Here is a 14,666-nt window from a genome sequence, read left to right on the forward strand (position 1 = left end):
GGCCTGTTTTCAGTGAAAAAAAAAAAGGAAGACTTTCTTACAAAACTATTAGCTATTAAAACAGTTAAAGTGCTTCTGAGTCTTTTCTTTCACCAGGGGTCACCACATTCTGCTCATATTCTCCTGATGGGTGATTTCCTACTGCAGCTTTTTCAGGCTTATTGGGTAAGACTTTAAAGGGCATGTGCTGTCCCAGAAGCAGAGTCACAAACAAGGTGGATATTCTTAGTGTTTCAGCTGCCATTGCCTTCCCTGTTTCAACAGGGGTGGATCCTGGATTCCAGTGGTTTTTCTAGATGGATCAGGTCCTGTGGTACGTCTTCCTCTTGGAGACAGACTTCATGCATCTGCTTTCCTCTGACGTGTTTCTTTGCTAGGAAAAGCAGCATCATATCTTCCAAATACATAAACACTTGTAGTTCATAGCACTACTGCACCAGGGGGTACAAAATACCCTTATAAAGACTGTTTTCAGGGTCCTCACTCGTTGCCTCTATTGTAGGTCCTTGCTGCCCTCTTGCGTGGCTTGGTTTCTAGCAATTCTCATGTAGTGACTGCATTTAGCATGGATTGGCATTACCATGTTTGCAAATTCTGCTGGAGAAAAGGCTGAAATGTGAGATCAGGAGTTCCCACATCAGCTGCTGCCTAAGTTTTTCAGGCCAGAGACTCATGCTGTGGCTGTACTTAGGAGTCAGGGCTTAAGTGGAGGATCTTAGGGAAGAGTTCTAGGCTGCAGATGGGTCCCATTGTTATGTGGCTCTCACAAAGTCACTGCTCAGTTTTGCTTTTATATGATGTCTTCTACATCATATGCTGTGAACATGTACATCTTCCTGCTGTACATACAGGCAAGGCTTTTCAGAGTACCCAAACTTCAGAGTACCAAGTGATAGTTGGTTTACTTAAGCCAGGTAAGGCATGTCTGTATTTGACTGCTCTGTTTCTGAACTGGACATCAGGAGGGCTTTTCTTTTTTGAATGACACTATTTTCAAAGTGAGTATTTTGAAAAGATGACACACTTTTCCTGTCTGCAGTGGAGGAGCTTTCCTGTTCTTTTTGCTTGTTGCTGCTTTTGCCCCTTCTCCCATTTAAGCTATGTAGTCAAGTCATCAAATGCTGTACCATCTTCAACCTGTTGCAGAGTAGAAACAAGGCTTCAACAAGCCTAATTGAGTAATCTCTATGATTTATGGTGAAGTGCACGTTCTAATAGGTTTGAGGGCATTTTCTCTATCTCATCAAAGCAGTCAGTGTTAGAAAGTAATGGAATTTTTATCTATTTCTTGCCTTTGTGCCAATTTATAATTCTAAATCTGGTCTTTGCCACACGGCATTAACACTTAAGGCTGTCTCCAGGTCTGTTTAATAAAGTGATACATTGATAGTCAAATACCTGAAGTTCACAGGTGCTCCTGCTGGCCTCACCACATCATTTCTTCCTGCTGATAATGGATATTTTACAGGTTATGGCATGTAGAGTAGGTCCTATAATATTTAGTGGTATTTTGTGATATTAGTGCAGTGTATATTGCCTGTGTAAAAGCAGGTGTTAATGAGGTGTCTGGTCCCTGAAAGGCACTGACAGGTGAACTGCCTCAGTAGAAAAATACACTAATTCTCGTAAACTGTGAAAGAGTCAGGCTACGTTAGTGTAGAATAAAAATAAGTACATGACTCAAAAGCTTTTGCTCTATTCTTTTATTCCTCTAAACCTGTGAGAGACAAAAGAAGGAGGAAAATCCCTCTTTGTTCCTGTACTTCATGTTGGTCTCTGGGAAGATGAAAAAACAGATCAGGAATATTTTATTATTAAAATAGATATGGGATATTGTTTCATACATTAAACATATTTGCAAAAAAAAATGAGTCCACAGCACTTTCAATACATTCCATGAGCTTAAGTTGTCTGCTAAATGACCTTGCTCAGTTGCCACTGCCTTTCTAGAATCAAATCTCGATGTGAATTATAAAACAGTTATTCTTGTGGGTTATATTACCTTGTAGGTTGCCCTAATGCATTACAGAATGTGTTGTGTTGGGTGATTGCTGCGTGCTTTTGAACTGTCTAAAATGGAAATCACTGTGCAATAACTATGAGGCAAATTAACAAAGGGCCAACTCATAATGCCCTTACTCAAATTTTACTCCCTCTGGCTCTATACAGAGTTCTCTGTGCAAAGTGGTTTCAGAATGTGGCCCAAGAGACTAAAAAAACATTTCTTTCTTGGGAGTGAGAGGAAGGTGGAGAGGTACATGCAGGATTTTTTCAATTCCACTCCTTGGAATTTTGACACCCTCCCAAATCAAAAGGTTAAGAAACATGGAAATAATTATTTACAATTCTGAAGTGCATATTCACATTGGATAAATCCACTTCAGGAGCAAAGCTAAACCCTTCCCCTCCTCCCAGAGGTGGTCCCTTCAGGGACATGCTGTTGGAGGGCTGGAAGGCTCCTGTGGGGTACTGGTGGATCCATAGAGAAATTAAGAACTTCAGGCACTAATTTACTGAATCTCATGGATTCACTGTTTGATTATGTTTGCCTTAGTGGTATCTTTCAGAATTAAATAACTGAGAAAAAAGTCCTACTCAAAAATAGCTGATGCTGCAGTTAATTTTCTTTGTAGAAAAATTGTTGCCTGCTTAAACAGAAAAAAAAAAAATCTCCTCTCTGATTCACCCAGCTCATTTGAATGGTAGTTGTCACATGTGCTTCCCTCAGTGGTGTACAGCTTCATTCCATACAGGAAACAGCAAATGTTGATAAACTGAAAGATAAGGATAGTCCCTTTATGAAGTCAGCAAATTCAGCATATTTATCAGGTGTGCATGGAAACATTTTTTTAAGAAATGTTAAAGAAATCCATTTGTATCCAAACAACAGACTTCTAAAATTTCAGTGCACTGGTTTAATCTAAAAGATGTAAGTCTGAGCAAACTAATGATACTATAGGACTCTTAGCAGCATTTGGCATTTTTTCTTCTGCATATTGGATATTGTATTTTCACATATGATGTCTGTCATCTTTGTAAGAGCAAGCATGATGGTAAGAAATAAATATTTTCAGTATCAGTAGGTTTTCATAGCATTTGAGTAGCTATTAAGCTAAACAGGTCACTAAATTGACATTTTCAACTCTAAGAACTGGGAAACCTTGAAGACAGGTTATCAGATTAAATTTTGGACATAAGTACACGTGTGCAAACATTTGGACTATTAAACCTTTATGCCTGCTTCTGAGGCTTCATTGTCTGGAGCTCCCATTCCTTGATTGAATCTTCGTGAGCACACACTATTCATTTAGCCATCCCACTTCCTCCTTTTACCTGAGCACCTAAATATTCCAATAAAAAAAGTGAAGAGAGCCTTGTGTGTGCTCTCCACCTAAAACACAGCTGCAGCTGAGAAAATACTCGTCTTTTTCATGTGTGCACTTTAATCACTGCAGCCAAACTTCCCTTCTCCTGCTTCTCCAGTGCAGTTATCCATAACCGTACTGGAATAGATTGTAAATTCCAGGCTATATATTTCATTTACACACACCCCTGTATAAAAATGTTGATTTTCTGTGCTAATGCAAGCATTTTTTTAGTTAGTCCTCAATGACATTCTTGGGTGAAAGTTGGCAGCTTTTCCACAAGAGTTTCTTATTTGGCTGATTGAATTAGATGCGGATGGAAGCTATTTGCATACATATTTTCCTTTAAGTTTAGTTTTTTCATATTTTTCATAAAACTAATAAAATGGAGTTATACTAAGAATAGCATAAACATGTTTATGTATTACTTTATGATTAATTTGGGCAGAGGAGAGACTAATGCTGTGGCTAGACTTAAGAAAAATAAAATAAAAAAAAATAATAATTTAAGGCCTTCCACCTGACTGGGCAAAGAATATTCTGTAGGTGTGTGCTTTGGGTCTTTTTTCCAGACAAAAGGGAGAAGCCCAGAATAATGGAATGCTGCTAATGACTCATGATCATTCAGGTGGTCATGTCAAATGTTCTGACAGTTTATGGCAGCTGTTCTGGTCAAAGGATACACAGCTTTTGCTCCCCTTCCTTTCCTCGCAGGAGTTCAGAGAAGGGTCGCTGAGAAAAGTGTAAGGCTGACACTCAAAGCTGACTGCAAGGTAGAGTAGCCAAGGGTATTTATGAACTCTATTTTGATCAAGTCTGATGTGTCTCTTATTTTGATGAGGTAATGGTCTGCTCCTACTTGTTATTTTTGGTTTCAGTTTCATTAGAGGAGTTCATCCCTGGCTTTCTGTTGATGCCAAATGGCTTTCCAGGTTTATGAAATCTGCTGAGAATCCTTCATCATGTATTTATTCCTTGACCATTTCCAGGAGAAGAGGAAAACTAATGCTGAGAGCCTAAATGAAAAAGTTATGTGGGATCCTTGTGAGTCTAATCCCATTTCAAACGCAAGGGTTCTGGAGAATTTCAGAAAGCTGGAGAAAGATCTCAAACTGACATACAAATGAATGTAAATTTAATTTGCAGAGTATTTTTGCAGATTTTAATCTGGTTCATGTTTTGTCCACAAGTCTTCACCATTATTTGTTGCCATTCCAGTGGGATTAAGTACTTTTTTCTGACCTTCCAGAAAACTGCTGGGTTTTTTTTTTTCTTTACCAGAAGGTAAATATGAGGCAATAAATTTAAGGTTCTGAAAAGTGTTTATGTGTAGATGAGGAAAAGGAAGCAGGTTAGGGGTGTTTTTAAAGGTGAGTTTAGTGAGGTGAAGCTTGATCAGCCTTGACAGCCCTGGAAATGGATGTCTCCTATCTTACATCAGGAGTACACAAAACAAGAGTGTAAGTTTCATAATCTTCCTTAGTTTTTTTCAAGGGACCATCTATAGAGCTACGCTGTTTGTCCAGTTTCCATGCTTTTTTGGTCTTTGGCCTGTCTGAGGCTGCCAACAAATGTGTTAATTGCTGTGGTTTTGGTAATATGGACACCTGTCATGGACAAAATGAACTGAGATCAGTAATTAATTTCAAGTGCCTTGAAGATGCAAATTCCTCCTTTTCCTCCTTCTTTTTTCTTTCATTAACTGTGCAACTTTATTTACTTCAGTAGAGTTTCCCGGACATAACCAAGATGGGTTCTTGTTGGTAGATGAAATGAAATTGTAGGTTCTGGCATTTGCCTTGAGACTAAAATACCCTTAGGCCAGATACAGTTTTAATTTCAGCTTTTAAAAGTACCCTCAAAAGATCATCAAGGAATAACCTAAGAAGTTTTTGCTTCCTTAACACTTATCTGCTTGTCTCCTTTCTATACAATTTTTTACCTAACTGATGCAGTGATTTTAATATGCAGATCTGTAAAAATGATTCTTCCACTGCCATAAAGTGTCCTGCTTCCTTTGATGGAAATAAGAGATCCCTGATAAGTGACTTGAAAACAAATGCTACTGAGTGATGATACCAGGAACCTGCTAAAAACCAGACAATTTAATGTGAGAGAGCATTTTACAAGATTCCAGAAATGTAAGAATTGTTTTCCTCTGCAGTGTGTTCTTGGATTTTGCTCTGACTATTATGCTTGAATAAATATTTGCATTCAGATTTCAGACAGAACACAAATTTAGAAGAATTATTTCTGAATGCTCAAGATAATACATTAATTAAAAAATCAAACTTGGAGAGTTAATTTGTTGCGTATTTTCTTGTGTTTCGACCTGGAAACCGTGCTATAAACTTTCTTAACTTTATACTAATACTTAGTTTAGTCAGCCTGGAAGTGCCATGAAAACAGAGGAAGACTGCACATTTTCTTGGTTCTCATTCCAGGCAAAACAAGGAGGCAGAAGTGAATACAGAAACGTGAACCTAACTTTGTTAAAAATCTAAATTGACATGAAGTTTTGCGTATTAGAGTTTTTCTTATCTGGTTTTCAGCTTTGAAATATTTTGGTCTCGTTTCAACCATCCAGAATGTTGGTTTTAAAGACATGTTGGTATTGTTACTCAGTGAAAATTGTGATTTAAGTGTATGCACTCTTTGGGTGCTTTAGAATTCCCCAGGTGCAGATTACACTCTTGTTTAAGTTAAAATACAAATATTTTCCGAAGCTGTAAATTATGTAGTAGGTGTTTGGTGGCTCTGAGTTACTGGATGCAGTTTGGGTTGGAACAAAGCCTAGAAGCTGTATTTTGGCTGTGCTAGCATATTGAAATGGTGGAGGAAAATAAGGAAGGAAGCAACAAAGATCTCAACAAATCTGTCCAAGTGGTGATCTTTACTAATCTACTTTCTTTAGAAGTATTTCAAAGTATCTTACCCTTGGTTGTGCACGAGTGCTTTACAATGTATTGCTGTAGAGGGAAAGAACACTAAAATATAGGTAATTCATTTATTTTACATGGTGTATGTACAGCTCACCTCAGTCAGCGAGGTGTGCTGCTCTGGTACCCCCTAGATCCACAGCAGAGCACTCCAGGTTAAGGATAGGGTGGGATTCCATCCTAGGGAAAGCTCAGGTTCTCAGGAACAAAGAGACCTACCAGGAGCCCACAGCTTGCACCCAGTTCCAGAACTGTGAAATGATTGGCACAAGTAAAACCTTCTGGGATGAGTCCAGTGACTGAGGGGGGGGAAGAGGGACAGTTTTTAAGATCTTTAGGGTGTAGGCAGGGCAGGTGAGGTGGGGTGGGGGCACTGTGTGTAAGGAAAGAGTTGGATTGTATGGTGCTTACAGCTGGTGATGATATGGTTGAGAGCCTCTGGGTAGGGATGAAGGGGAAAGTAAATAAATCAGATGTCGTTGTGGGAGTTACTCTTGACCATCCAGCCAGAATGACAACACCAATTAATTATTATGTATAACATAACATAATATAATAATATAGTATATAAATATTCGGCAAATAATTAAGCAATATCTCTGTGCCAGCTACTCTTGCCCTTATGGGTGATTTTATCTTCCCAGATAGCAACTGGGAATGTCATACAGAGAACACAATCAGGTCCAGGAAATTTCTGAAGCATGTTGAAGATAACTTCTTGGTGCAGGTAGCCAATTAGGAAAGGTGCCCTACTGGATTTGTTGTTTGTAAACAAGAGAGGGACTTGTGGGTGAAGTGGTGATTGATGGTTGTCTTGGTCACAGTGACCATGAATTAGTTGAGTTTCAAAAGTTGGTGATAGAAGAAAAACTTCCAGTGAAACTTTGATGCTGGGTGTGGTTAGAGAAGATTAGGGGCTGCTGAAGGAGCTACTTGGTAAAGTCTCTTGGGAATCTGCTTTCGAAGGTCTTGGGGACTATTACGAATGCTGGTCACTCCTTAAGAGCACAGGAGCAGGCAATTCAAAGTGTAGAAGTCAAGCAAGTGGGGCAGAAGAGCAGCTTGGCTGAGCAAGGATCTTCTAGAACTTAGGCAGAAAAGGTAAGTGTATGGACGAGGACAGGTGACACAGGAGGACTACAGAGATTCTGTCCACCATGGTAGAGAGAAAGTTAGTGCAGCCAAAGCTCGATTAGAGTTCAAGCTGGCCAGTGCTGTGAAGGACAACGAAAAGGACTTTTAAAACTATGTTAATAGCAAAAGGGGAATCAGAAATAGCATTGGGCCATTGCTTGATGAGATCAGTCACCTCACAAATAGGCATGTAGACAGAGCAGAGACATTTTAATGCCTTCTTCACCTCTGTCTTCAAAAACAGTGATGGGCCCTGGGAAGCCCAGAGCTCTGTTGGAAGACCACAACTGGGAGGATGATAAAATCCCAGTCGACCCTGAACTTGTTTGAGTCTTGCTGCTCCAGCTGAATGCACAGGGGCCTGATGGGATTCATCCCAGGATACTGAAAGATCTAGCAGATGTCGTTGTGGGACATCATTTCTCAATGGTCTTGGGACTCTGGAGAAGTCCCACTAAACTGAAAGCTGGCAAATGTTGTTCCAGTTTTCAAGAAGGGTAAGAAGGAAGACCCTGGTAATTGCAGACCTATCAACCTCACTTCAGTGCCTGGTAAAATTATGGAGAAGGTTGTTTTGAGGGTTACCAAAAACAACTTGAGAGACAAGACAGTTGCTGGTTACAGGCAGCATGAGTTCATGAGGGGCAAGTCCTACTTAATCAACTTAAATTCCCTTTATGGCTAGGTCACTGACAGCTGACCAAGGGAAGGCAGCAGATGTGGTGTTTTTGAATTTTAGTGAAGTTTTTGGTACTGTCTCTCACCAAATCCTTCTGGATAAACTGTCCAGCACACAGCTAGACAAGCTATACATTGGCTCAAAGGATTATGACATCAGACTGGCAGTCAGTCACCAGTGGGGCTCCCTAGGACTCAACTTTACAATGTTTTTATAAATGATCTAGACTCAGGTATCAAATATACATTGTTTGACAACAATTCTAAACTAGGGGGAGCTGTGGACTCCCTTGAGGGTACAGGGGCCTTACAGAGAGATCTGGATAGACCAGAGAACTGGGCAATCACCAACTGTATGAAATTTTACAAGAGCAAGAGCTCTTGTCATGTGGGACAAGGCCATCCTGGTTACACATGCAAACTCAGGGACAAGAGACTGAAGAGCAGCCCTGCAGAAAGAGATCTGGGGATTTTTGTTGATGGCAAGTTTAATACGAGTCACCAGTGTGCCCTGGAAGCCAAAAGGGTCACCTGTGTCCTGGGGTGCCTAGCACACCCAGTGATCAAGGGAGGTGATTGTCCCACCTGCAAAGGTGCAGCCCCACCTTGAGTCCTGTGCTGTTTTGGGTGCCTCAATATAAGAAGGACATCAAACTATTAGGCCAGCAATGGGACAGGAAAGGGAGTGAAACTGCACCAGTGGAAGTTCAAGTGGACATTAGGAAATGGTTCTTTACTGAGAAGTGTTCGGTCACTGGAATGGGTTCCCCAGGGAGCACCATGCCCGAGACAGTTCAAGGAGCATCTGGATGACACTTTTAGTCATATGGTTTAGTTTTAGGTAGTTCTGCAAGGAGCAGGGGGTTGGATTTGATCCTTATGGGTCTCTTCCATCTTGTCATGTTCTGTGATTCTATTTCGAGTATACAAACATTGAAATTACACTTTTTGGTTTTATGATCAAAAATTCTTATTCGTGATTAGAAGTGTTTCATATACTTGCTAGTTTTAGGAATTATATGCCTGTAGCCTCCCTCCATTCTTTTTGTTTAAGAAACAAAAGAAGAAGAAAATTGTGATTTCCCCTATGATAGACTGATGGAATGAAACCATCCATTTATTCATGCAAATCACATTCAGGAACAGATTATATCTTTGTTTTGTGTACTAGCTGGCATATGCACATAAAAAGCAAATAGATTAGGCACAATCCTTTTTATTGCATCATTCATCTCGACAAACTTATTTGTATTAGTCATAAGAATAAATTAGATGTGAAAACTGTAATCTGACTTCTAACGAAAAAAAACCCTGATATCTTCTCCTTTTACTTCTGATAGGAAATAGTACTGGTTGTGTTTTTTGGTGCTGAATATTTGGTCCGGTTGTGGTCTGCAGGCTGCAGGAGTAAATATGTTGGCTTCCAGGGAAGAATCCGGTTTGCCAGAAAGCCAATATCGATCATCGGTAAGATTTAAACTCTTTCCCCCCTCCTTCTTTGTTTTAAAGTAAAGATGTCAGCTACTGCAGAGAGCTTATTGCAGCTGAGCTGTGTCTGTTCCTCTAGCATTTATCTGCTTTGTGAACCTATGCAATTATTTCTCCTTTGGGATTGCTAGAACTGAACATTTAAAATATGGCTGTGAGACACAGGCAGACATCAGCCTTAGAAAGGCAGAATTGTAAAGTGAAGAAACGACCAAATCTATTTGTTTAATTGGAGAAAATTGATAAGATTTTGGACACAAAGTCCTTCTTTAGGTCTCCTGTACAAAGCAAACACAAAGGTGAGTGTAAATTGAGAAAAACATGGAAATGGGAAAAGTAGAACTCAGGAGAAATTTTATTGGGTAGTAGTAAAGTTAAACAATTTTAGATGATTTGAGGGACTTTTGTAAGTAGCATTTCTGGAGCAGGAGGGAGTTTAGGAGAGGTAACTAATAGAACCTGTGGAACAGTGAGGGATTAATAAAAAGTGATGGTGGTTGTACAAAATTATAATAGACCATAAAATCATGGAGTCCATTATACAGAGCTGCAAATTTTACATTAGTCAAACATTTTAAACTCACTGAGTTTTAAATAGAGCGAAGTGACAGAGGTGTAAAAGGGGAGAGAATGAGCTGATTTTTCCTTAACCATCTGTGACACTATGGAACAGTGGAAAAACTCAGGAAACAAAATATTCTATTATATATCTAGATGTAAGTGGTGAATAATGTGATGAGCTGCTGTACTCAGTTTTGGGTTATTGAGGAACAAGAATCATCCTGACTCATCCTATAATTTTCAAATCAACATGAATAAAGTACAAACACTAGAAAAAGAAATTAAATGTTAGAACAGAATGTAAAAATAAGGTATTCATTTTACTTCTGCATTAATACAAAAGTCTGTATTTTAAAATCAGAAAAATTCCACTGAAATTTCTTTGACAGCAGGGAGATTTTTTGTATGGGTTTTTGTTCACACCAAAATTTGAATTCATTCTTAGAAAGTGCAATTTTGAATTTCTTTAATTTCTTCCATTATCTTTTCTCCTTTCCTCCCCTCTCTAATTGTAAATAAAAATTACTTTGGTGCTGATTACTTGAAAGAGTTTTAGTAGTCAAGCCTAAATATTACTTTCTTTTATAAACTTTTAAAATATTATTGAATTCTATGCTGCTTAAAATAGTATGTTAATGTGCAACTTCTATAACTGGGAAAGGAAAATGCTAAGATAGGACACATTATTTCTTGAATGGTATTTTAACATTTTAGGTGCAATGGAAAATGATGCAATTTTCCTACCTTGTAAATCTTTTTTTTTTTTTTTTTAATTTCTTAGGTAGATTTTCTAAAGTTAGCCTAATTTTTCTCCTTTTTGCAGACAGATTGTAGATGATTACATGTATGTGAGAAAAGACAATTCTATCATTAAATAACCTGTCAGGAGACATATATTGAATTCATTCCCAGAATACCAAGAATCCTTAGAAAAATCCCTTTTTCTCTCCATGATTCCTCATTCCCTAGTTCACAGAATGAGCATGTTTAGTGTGTGCTGCTCATGTCCCATGGCAGGAGCAGCAATAGTGATTCCTTTCTGAAATACTAATTTAACACTTCCATTACTTACTATTTCAGTAGGTTGGGCTGAGAGCTAAATGCTTCTGAGAATCCCAACCTAATTAGGGTTTTATGAAAAGCAGGTACCAAGCACAGGCAAAATCAAGAGAATGAATGCCCTTTCACAACCTTTTATCCTTTTGTTGTTGTTGCAGAAAATATCACAAAAGAACCAATTTATGAATTAGCTTTTGTTTCTCCTGGTTTTGACAGGATGCAGTTTGAAAGATGTAAGGGGGACAAAAGTTACTGGTGTAAAAACTCGAGCCTGCATAGTGTGTCTATCTTATACTGTCCTTAAGTAAAACACAGTAGAACTTTATTTATAAGCACCTTTAATTGTTTTATGTATACAGCTCTGAAAAAGCAGCAGCACCTGGTATGTAAAGCTCCAGTTATCTTTATAATTCATGAAATGCTGATAGAACACAAAAATTCAGCAAAAAAAAAGTGATGTAAAATCAAACTCAAATATGTGCATATAGTCTGTGTGGACATCATATTATCTTCAGACTACTAAGAACACTCCTTTAAGCTGAGGACTGTTTACATTCTGTAATATAGCACAGCAATAAAATATGAAATAAAATATAAATAGTCTTACTGTTTTAAATTTAAAAACAATTAATTGCTTCTAATAAAAAAGCTGAGAATTGTACATTAGAAAGTAAACTTCTGGAAACATTAGAAACACATCAGAAATTTGCTCAACTAGAAAGCAATGCTCAGGTGAGCTACAGTGTAGGTGTTATGTGCTACGCTGCAGTTTATGTATAACTAAGTAATATTGGCAAACTGATCTTTTGTATTAAAATGACAGCTGTTTGGAATTTCTCAAGGATTCAGAACATCAGTAAGCCGCAGTGAACTAGTAGTGGATGAGATTTTTAAAGTACTACACATGCTAAATTGCAGGGAATGTGATCTCTGTGGGTCTGTCGTCTGCATGTGTGGTGCATGTGTTGTATAAAATATGCCATGTCCTTTTTTTCTCTCTACACCTCCTGTGTATGTACAAAGATGCCTGCAAACACATAAGTAGGTAGAAACTTCAGGAACAATATCTGCATATTGCTGTTTATAAATTACAGGTATTCAGATTTTTTAAATTACCGAACTTCCTTGACACTTCAGTTTTTAAGAACTGCCATAAATACTAGTGTGATGCTATTCTAAATACTAGTGCTTGTTAGAGCTGAAAAAGTTATTTAAACAAATGTTGGCTCTTTATCCTGATGTTTTCCATGTCAGTGTCTGCTTCAGCTTGAGTCTTGTGGAGACGTTTCATGCAGGATGTTTAAGCTGTTCCTGAGAAAGGCAGTTCTGACCTTTTCTTATGGAGAAGCACTAACACTTCCAAACTTTGAAGCAGACACTTGAAATTTAATGACAAAATAGCTTTTTGTTTATCACGGAAAATCCAAACTGACTAACACACCCCTGAAAATTTGGTAGCTTGTTTATGCTTCAAATGCCCTGCTAGAGAATGCTCTTATATTTCTCAGAGATTGAAACTGCAGTGAGCCTGCACAATTCAAATTTCAGGTTTCTTGGAGCAGTAATGCTGGGGCTGGATGTGGAAAATCTGTTGATTTTGGTTTTATAGTGTTCTTCCTGGATCTGTCCAGGGCACATGGAAAATACCAGGCTCAAATGCTGAGGTAGAAGGAATGAACTGGGACATACAGACTCAGTAAAATGACAGGAGGGTGGATGAGGATGTAAAGGCTTGGGAGAAGAATGTTTAAGGAGACTAAAAACCATTGGGAGGTTGAAGGAAAAACAGCAGGGGCTGAAAATACCTGGGACTGAAAGGTGGCAGTGAAAGAGCAGGATATGCTGAAGACCTGGACTGTAAAATAGGACTATTTGGACCTGTAAACCGAGATTAGAGAGAGAAGCCTAAAGTAAGAACTAGGAACAGAGAAGAAGAGGGCATAAAAGAACAGAAATGTCTCTACCATGTAGAACACTTTCAGAAAAGTAGAAAGAACAAATAAAAAAATCTATTTTCCTCTCACTACCTGATTGAAACTCATTTCCTGAGAGTCAGTCTTTTCCTCCTTCAATGCTGGTCATTGGATGGATATGGATATGTCTGATAATTTAGTAAGGACACGGGTGCATCATTTGCTTAAGAGCAAAGATCTGTATTATGATGTGATGGGAAGAAAACTCACCCTAAATTCTGGTATTTACAAACATATGTTCACACATATACATAATAAAGAATAGCATGAAAAATTTGGAAAGTTGGGCCTTCAAAAGTTAAGATTATTCCCAAATGGAAGCTCTTTCTGTAGCCTCATCCCTCCCTTTCTTTATTTTCATTTTCATAAATGTACAATTATTGTTGCACACTCTTTAAACTGACTGAGTGCTATCCCCTGGGGAGGAACCATCTTTTACAGCAAAAGCCAGACTGATACTGGAAATTAATCCAAGTCAGAGAGTGAAGGATACTCATGGTTGTAGAACTTCTGCAATATTTGTCGCAGCAACGACACGGTTGTGAACGAGGCAGGAGAATTTTTAAAGGGGAGGAAAAAACAAGTTAACCTTTCTGAAGGAAACTGCTGCTGCCTCTCAAGTTGGATTCTGTCCTGCATCTTGCCCAGGCATTGCACGGAAATTCTATGGCAGTCAGTTAAATCAGTTTGCACAAGTGTGCCTCATTTTCTGGATGTCCAAATGAAGACTTTGAAGTCGGGTTACAGAGGTTCTGAGCTCTCACAGCTGCAAGTGAGGTCAGCCGGCATTGGTTTTTTTGAAGTGCTATATAATGTTGAGTGCTCTGAAGAATAAAGTACTGCCTGTTTAAAGCTGGCAAGGGAAATTTACCAAAACTTTTCCTCTTTCTGGCTACATTTGCTACCCATTTATCTTTTATTTTCTGGTTAGAATTTGAAAGTGAAGCATTTAGATGCTCTAAAGAGGTTTACCACAGAAATGCCTGTGAGGAAATAAGAAAAATGTCTTCTCAAAATAATATTAGAGTAAGGTTCAATAATTAAAAGAAACAGAAATGGTCACTGAACTAGGATAAGAGAAAATAAAGGATGCTGGCACTGCGAACACAATCCATCATTTGCATTGTATAGTGCTGGAACTGTGTAAACTGTGGAGTTCTGGAAACAAAAAATAAGGATCTCTGGAAACAATTATTTTTTCATACAAATAAAGACTGTGTCACAAAGTAAACCAACAACTCTGTTTTGTTTTTTTTTCAGCAAACCTTTGTTCTGACAGTTCCCTAAACTTTGAAAGCTTGGCTCTATAGCTTTGATACAATTTTTAAACCAAGTGTATTTGTGCATGTACGCATGATACTTGACTTTATGCATTTCCTTATTGAGTGAAACAAACCCTTACTTTTCCTCGTAAATCCAAAACTGTGAGCTAAAAGGTGGATTCATTTCTAGGGTGTACATATGACTTT

At 38.3% G+C, this 14,666-nt stretch overlaps 1 protein-coding gene across 2 annotated transcripts in view; it reads left to right on the plus strand.

Moving 5' to 3' along the window:
* Positions 1-14,666, plus strand: part of LOC113958181 (potassium voltage-gated channel subfamily KQT member 1-like) — a 469,971-nt gene that overhangs the window by 23,780 nt on the left and 431,525 nt on the right. For both annotated transcript variants that reach the window (XM_027666288.1, XM_027666289.1), the window contains exon 3: positions 9,457-9,583. In XM_027666288.1, the coding sequence (XP_027522089.1) occupies positions 9,457-9,583 (127 nt within the window). The remainder of the gene's footprint in view (positions 1-9,456; positions 9,584-14,666) is intronic.

Source organism: Corapipo altera, unplaced genomic scaffold, assembly GCF_003945725.1.
Source record: "Corapipo altera isolate COAL_440 unplaced genomic scaffold, ASM394572v1 317, whole genome shotgun sequence".
Classification (NCBI taxonomy): domain Eukaryota; kingdom Metazoa; phylum Chordata; class Aves; order Passeriformes; family Pipridae; genus Corapipo; species Corapipo altera.